The 7,515-nt window shown below is 35.1% G+C and overlaps 1 protein-coding gene across 4 annotated transcripts; it reads left to right on the top strand.

Annotated features, from left to right (window-relative positions):
• Positions 1 to 390: 390 nt before the first annotated feature.
• LOC147394621 (uncharacterized) lies at positions 391 to 5,658 on the top strand. 4 transcript variants are annotated; one of them, XM_086454288.1, is made up of 6 exons: positions 392 to 819; positions 1,423 to 1,490; positions 2,622 to 2,725; positions 3,274 to 4,091; positions 4,936 to 5,300; positions 5,395 to 5,658. In XM_086454288.1, exons 3-6 carry the CDS (start codon positions 2,716 to 2,718, stop codon positions 5,501 to 5,503), a joined length of 1,302 nt encoding a protein of 433 aa, XP_086310414.1. In that variant the 5' UTR covers positions 392 to 819; positions 1,423 to 1,490; positions 2,622 to 2,715; the 3' UTR covers positions 5,504 to 5,658. The 4 variants fall into 4 exon arrangements, with proteins under 4 accessions (XP_086310416.1, XP_086310417.1, XP_086310414.1 ...); XM_086454289.1 differs by having other exon boundaries at positions 1,420 to 1,490; XM_086454290.1 differs by lacking the exon at positions 2,622 to 2,725 and having other exon boundaries at positions 391 to 819.
• Positions 5,659 to 7,515: the final 1,857 nt, after the last annotated feature.

The following is a 7,515-nucleotide window of genomic DNA, read 5'->3' as shown; positions in this document are numbered from 1 at the left end:
GCCACGTGGAAGTTATTTGGACTCATTGATCATGATTTTTTTCCCACAAAATACGGGATAGGAAATTTCGTGTGATAGATAGTACGATTAAAAATTGGTCAAAACTTCATGATGTAAGTAGGCCAGATAATGTGCCACGTGGAACTTTTTCTTACGTTATCATTCGCTTTTCAGTCCGCTATCGGTATATACTATCAGAATGCATAGTCCATTGCCACGTGGGAGCACAAACATGTTTACACTGAAAAGGAAGAATAAATGGGAGAAAAACTTTGTTGTTGAACATATGTTTCAAAATATTACTCCCATCTTCTTATTTTCTTACACGTGTCCATATAGTGGACTTCATATGATTTTAAAAGAATTGCTCATCCATTCCACACGATCTCTTTACGTCGGATTCACCCAAAAAAAAAAAAACTTTTCCTGGGATTTTGCGTCAGTTTCCGGCGACAGAGACGAACTTCTCGGTGAACAAAACTGCAGATTTCTTCTTATTTTCCGGCGGTGTTGTCAGATTTTGCGTCAGCTTTTTAGCAACTTGAGAATCATCTGAGAAGGAAAGGTGTCAGATTTCCGGTTTTTTTCCGGCCGATTTTCAAATTCAGTAACTCGAGAAAGTTCGAAGAAGAAAAAGTGTCGGAATCTGTTACTCCAGAATCTTCTGAGAAGAAAAAGTGTCAGATTTCCGAGTATTAACTGACCGAGTCGTAAATTCAGTAACTCGAGAATATTCCGAGAAGAAAAGGTGTCAGATTTCCGGCCAAGAACTAAGATTCCGAATTCACTGAATGAGTGTTTCAGTTTCGAAAGAATATGGTACGAGATTCATCTGAATCCTTAGAATTTCAAATATCAGAAGCTTCCTAAAGATTTTTAAATCTGCTGAAATCGAGAATTGTTTTCGAGATCCGACACGATCTCTGGACCTAATTTCCTTATTTTATGTTTGTAATTTTTTTAAACAAACCGAAAAATCTCATTTTTTTTTCGAAAGATCTAGTCTTTAAAAAAAAAAAAAAAAAATCTGAAGAAGCATCAAATTTATCACGAAATCGAAACTATAGAGCTTCGGAGGTTTCAATCGATTGAAGTCAAGAGAACCATTTCTCAATCACTCTCTGAGAGGCGAAATCGAACTTGGAATCTTTTTCTCCCGAGAGAACTTAATTTAATCTAGCTAGAAATCGATCATTCTTCGGTGGGGAGATCTGTATCTCTGAACGCAACAGAGACAAAAATAGAAAGTTTTCAGGGCAATGGTAAATCTGTCTGGAGATTGGGAAGAGGCGCTCTGTTTTATTTAATTTCTTCCAGTTATGATATTTAATGCTAAAACCTACCACTATTAAGGCCCTTCTAAGTTCTAATTTGCTTCTAGGGTTTGTTTCTCTCTTCTTTCTGATTTTTCTTTTTTAGCAGAAAAGGCAAATGGGGTTTCTGTTCTGATGAGATAAACGCAAAGAAGATGGAATTTTAGATGATCGAAGGTAAGTTTTTGTTTTTGTTTTTGATTTTGGTTTGAAATCATTCATTTGTTCTGTTGTGGTAGTGGAAGTGAAGTTGTTGTATATCACCTTAGATCATTTTTGGATTTTATCGAATGATCCCATTTGAGTTTTTTCTCCATGTGTGGGTAGAAACCCTAATTTTTTTAATCGGTTAAATCTAAGCAGAGCTAACTGACAAAAAGAAGAGGAATAGTTAGTAAAAGGTTCGGCCTTTAGGGTTCTGTAATTATGTTATGGTTTAGTTGGTGAAGGTGTTGGTGCTCATGAAACTTTTGGGAAAGTTATTCTCTATTGTCTTTGTTCAGCAAAATTTAATTGTCTCTAAGGGTATGTTTGGATCTCGTGGTGATCCAAAAATACATCTCTAGTCTCTTCTCCCACAAGTTAATTGCCTGTAGATCGATTTTTAGAAAATTCTAGGGGCCATTACGATTTATTACCCAAATGTTGAAGTACCATGGTATTGGGTTTGATTCCAGCTCATCCACTAAGGCAAAAGGAAATTTTCGTCGTAGTTTTTTTGAAAATAGATTACTGTCTCTATTCTAGAATTTATTTTTCTCCTTTTGCTCGTTATGTGTTGTTTTTGGGTTGTTTGATTACTGTTTTGATTTATGATTTTTGGTTTGAGTAGTTGGCTAAATTCAATGGTATTCTGTCACAACCGTGGGTTTGCTGGTTGGCTCCCAGCTTAAATGCCAAAGAGATTAGAAAGAAAGAAAGGGAGATTGAACCTAATTTAGTCTGGTCATTTAAGGTTGTAAATAATTTGTTGTAGTTCCCTGGATTATGGTTGGTTCCTCATCATTCCTTCCCAATAAGAATTTGTAGATGACGACGATTAATCTGTGATTGGTGATTCTTAATTAGCTAGTTGTGGTTGGTATGATGGAAGTGCTGATTCACAAGTATCTGAGGAACAATAGTTCGAACAGTTTCATATTTGCGTATGACTTGCTTTATTGAACTGGATTTCCCTCCTAAATTTGATCATTTGTTTCCTTGAGTTTGAAATCTTATTTCATTGTTTAATATCTAGAGTTTGAATGCTGTGCAAGTTAAGGTAATTTATAAGTGGTCATTGACCTAATCGATCATTCTTTCTGATAGGTGGGTCCCATTCACACATATCTGCTAGAGTAGTGTATGCTTGCTCAGCAGCCGTGCTTAAAGGCGCTCATTTTCTTTTCAACTTATGTAAACCATGAAACTTGGTAATCGTCTATTCACACCCATTATGAATTATTCATCGGGTTTTGTTGACTTGTGCCCTAGGTGCATTAAATACACATTGGAAATGAACATTTGAGGGTATTTTTGGTAAGAATTTTTTTTGAGGGAAGTTTTGGTACGAAAATCAATTCCCAAGGTGTATTTAATGCACTTAGGGCACATGTTAATAGAACCCTTATTTGTTTGAATTTTTAAGCCCTACCTTGAGTTTTACATCCTATGAAAGAAATAATCTTTCATATGTTTGTTTTTGGGTTTTGTTAACATGTGCCATAAGGCCACAAGATTTGGTGCATTAAATCCTACAGAAAATGTCCTCGAAAGATTTTCTAAACCATAAATACCCTCAAATGCTTATTTCCAAGGTGTAACAAAACCTTTGTTTTTTATTTTAAATTTTGGTGCTTATTCTATTTTATTTGTAATTTCCATTGCAAGATCGGTTACTGTAAATGATCTTGTACCCAGTTTTTTTAGTATTCTACCTGTTCTTTAGTATTGACTAACGTTTATATAACTGTATCGGCAGATTGTGAAGCCATGTGTGGCCATTCAACTCTAGCCCATGAGCCTGATTCCAATTTGTTTGAAAATAACAATGATGCCTTTGAGACGGAAGGACTGAAGGTGAACAATGAGATCATGGGAGAAGCCAAGAACGGGATCATGTCGGATCTACAAAGCCAAAAGTATGATGGGGATGCAAAACCATTATCAGTTGAGAAGACAAATGTAGATATTGGGAACGTACCAGAACTGCATGGATTCATGGACACAGAAGATTCAGTAAATGGAAGAGAATACAAGTCTGGCGATTTTGATTCCCCGCATACAATACCTGTCTATGATCTCAAACTGCCCGAGCAAAGAGCAGATTTTTATACCAATAAGAGTATTACTGAATCTAAACTTCCGGAGCTAATTGTTCATTTTAAAGAGGGTTCTTATCATGTTGTCAAGGACATTTGCATCGATGAGGGAGTACCTTTCCTTGACAAGATTTCGGTTGACAATGCTGAGGTTTGCCCCAAAGGACTCTTCAGTTTCTCAAACTCTGAATTGCATTTAGATAATGGCTCAATCAAAGGAATGGTGGCAACTGTAGCACCTATTTCAGACGAGGTGAAACCTTTGGTTGAATATGATTGCGAGACGAATGTTGTTAACAAGTGCTCTTCAAAGAATTTGTTGGATAAAGATGAACTGTTTAGTTCAAGAGATAAAATTGTCAATGAAGTCTCCAATGAGAAGGCTGTGGCGAAAAGTATGCTATTAGAGCAAGCGGAGGACTCTTGTTCCGAGTCATCCAATTTGGATGGAGAAGAAGGTCAACAACATTCTGATGAGGTATTTGATTTGCAAAGTTTCTGCCTAATAACGTCTTTAACTTTCTCATGGTAGCAGAGAATCTATCTTTAGTTATCTTTGATGAGTATTTCCTAAGATTACTGATACATCCATGTATTTCCTAATAGGGAAAATTACCAAAAAGAGTTAATTTTCTTATTAATTAGAAAATATATATTATAAATGTTAAAAATTTACCAAAAACAATCTAAAACGTGGGAGTGTACAGCATTTTGTAAAATTGCTGAGCTGTCCAGCGTATAAGGTTGACCGTTGGAGATGAATAAGGCTAATCTTACTAACTTGTGGCATTCAAAAACGTGATCTGAAGGCCACAGTGTAGAGGACAAAAATTTGTGAACTTCGAAAAAAAGTTTTTCTTTCACTGTTGAATTTGAATTTTAAATTTGGGAGTTCTGTGGAAGTTCAGTAGCTGTTTATTTTCAAAACCACGGATCAAGCCAACAAAAACATGGTTTTTTTTTTTTTGGTTTTTGGTTTTTGGTTTTCGATGAAATATAGGGGATGTGGTGTTGGATTGCCAATGTAGTAATCCATTTGAGCTCAACGACCCTTAGTAAGATCTCAACTCTCACTAAGTTAATAGGAAAGTGTTTTTCAAAAAAGATGGGAGGTTAAAAACGTTGGCCAGTCCAAGTTTTAAATCTCTTTTAGTAATTTATTAAAAAATATTATTTTTTGAGTAATAAATAACAAAATTAACGTTGTTTTGGTAATTTTCCCTGCCTAAAATTTAGGAGCTATATAATGAGTAGAAGTGCTCAAATACATGAGTTTGTGGATGATCTATAACGTCTTAGACTTTGATTATGTAATATTACAGGATACAAGTAAAGAGGCAATGCCCATGGTACATTCTGCTACTGAAAACTCAGATGGCCACAATGCCATCGAGATTCCCTTGAACAGTAAGATGGAGAGTGAGGAAGACCCACAAAATGCAGATTTTCAGCAACATTTTCCGACTTTGGACTCTTTAATTCTCGAAGAGAAGGCACTCGATAGTCAAACTGCTTCAAGCCGAAGCTTTTATACTCAACATGGTCATGGAGAGTCAAGTTTCTCTGTGATGGGTTCGGGTCCTCTATCAAGTCTAGTAGAACACTCAGGACCTATACCATATTCGGGTAGTCTCTCTGTTCGGTCGGATAGCAGCACAACAAGCACACACTCGTTTGCTTTCCCCAAGTAAACTACTTACTATTTCTTTTGATCTCTCTTATATCTTTCAGATTATCAGATTGAATAGCTAACAACTTGTCTTGGTTAATGGAATATGTAGGTTACCTTCAGAATGGAATAGCAGCCCAGTCAGAATGGCGAAAGCCGATAGGAGACACTACAGAAGGCAACAAGGCTGGTGGCAGTATCTTCTCTGCTGTAAATTTTGATTGCATTTGCTCCTATTTATCCTCCTTAGTTTGAGTTTAAAACATACCATTCATACAAATATAGTATTTTGTTGTGTTTCATAAATATTTACATCTTGTACCGACTATGGTCCTTTTATTTGCTTATTATCAAAATTATAATTATTCTTTCACAATGCATGAGTATCCTGTTAAATGAGCATTTTAGCAGATCTGTTCTTAAGTTCTTACATGGTAAAAATAATTTTCATAGATTCACATTAGTCATGTTGTTACATTTCAATTGCGACTTGTTCCGACATTTTCTTTGCAGAACAGAATCATGCTGTGCCATGCACATACTTATGGTTTGTGAACAATTTCAATGCAAATTAGGTGACATTTAAACATGAGGGTTGGTGTGGCATGTGCATGTTGTTTATCTGCAGTAAATTCATGTGTTCGAGGAATCTGCACCACACAACAATATGTGTCGTGTTCCCCAAGCGCTAACACCTAAGGAATACTGTGCAGATTCCTGTTGCCTCAAAGAATGATTTCTGGTGCGCGTAACTGTTTCCTTATTTTAGGGTCTGTTTGGGACCTGATGGTTGTGGGTGAAAGTTGGCAACTCAAAGAAATTGCTATATTGTCCGCGTTTGGGATGCTCAACTTTAGAAAGCTGCAACTCCAATTCTACCTATGAAATGAGAAGAATAATGATGAATGCACGCGGTCGGGTACGCAGCTGACATGGCAAGGACACCGAACCACACATCTTTTTCCTGTGTATCTCAATGATAAAGATCTGTGGTTCTGTGCCCTTACCACGTCAGCCACGTATCCAAACCACATGCATTCATCACGAATCAAATGAGAATTATTACATTTTTTTTTTTAAAACATTGGTTAGCCTGTTTTTAATAACATCAGTAACTCAGTGCTAGTGGGAATTGAACTTGGGTCTTATTACAGGATAGTTGTACAACTTGAACCCTAATATCAGAAAATAAATGATCATGATGACTACGAAGATACATCATCTACAAAAGCATCAATGAGATAATTAGAGAGTTGTAATTGCCACATCAACTGTGTGCAATTCTTTGATGATTTATAAAGGAATTAGTGTGGCGTTAGTAAAAGTTGGTGTGACAGTAGTAGCTCTCTATAATTATAAGTTGGTCTATTAAAGATATGATCATGTTTTTTATATTTTATAATTATTTCTTAGAAGTAATAAACTTTTAGAAGAGATAGCTTGCTTCAAGTCGAAATAAAGCTTATACTTTTCAAATATGAAAACTTGAAGAATTTTATGTAATATTTATTAACATTAATAGATAGGAAAGACTTTAACCATCTACAGTATAAAATATGAATGACAAAATAAATCTATTCTAGATGTACCCGCCAAATCGAATCAAATGGTTTGGATCCCAATTAATTTATTTTTCTTTTAGACCCAACTCTAAATAGATATAAAAAATAGAGATTTGGAACTAGGATAAATTTTTCTTGACTAATGATAAACTGACACACTAGAATGTACCAAGTGCACGGAATTGTAAATCTTTTTTCTTATATATCCCGAAGAAAAAGATATATGGTTATGTGCACTGCCACATCAACCACGTACATTTTAGAGTGTAAATTATCTTGACTATATATATATATTATATATATATATATATATATTATTCTGGATAAATGGGTATTCCATTCACACCCATTGGATATATATTTCAGATAGACAATGGATGGTAATCAAGACAAATGACAAATTTCGTTTCATGATCTTGTTATAATTAATTGTTAGAGTATTAGATGTGAAGCATTGTAATAAGATGTACAACAATACACCAAATCATATCTATAGAGAGATTAGAGAGAGTTGATTTGGTTTAGAAACTTACATTTTTGATAAAGTCCACTCTTGAGTTTAAAGAAACCATTTGATGCTTTTGAAACATGATCCGCAGATGTAAGTCAACTAATTCAATCTAAGAAAAATAGTTTTAAAAAGTAAACCCTGTGATCTAGACTTTATTGAA

This window comes from Akebia trifoliata, chromosome 9, assembly GCF_017979445.1.
Source record: "Akebia trifoliata isolate Shusen 1 chromosome 9, ASM1797944v1, whole genome shotgun sequence".
Classification (NCBI taxonomy): Eukaryota; Viridiplantae; Streptophyta; class Magnoliopsida; order Ranunculales; family Lardizabalaceae; genus Akebia; species Akebia trifoliata.
This window is presented reverse-complemented; position numbering and strand designations above follow the sequence as displayed.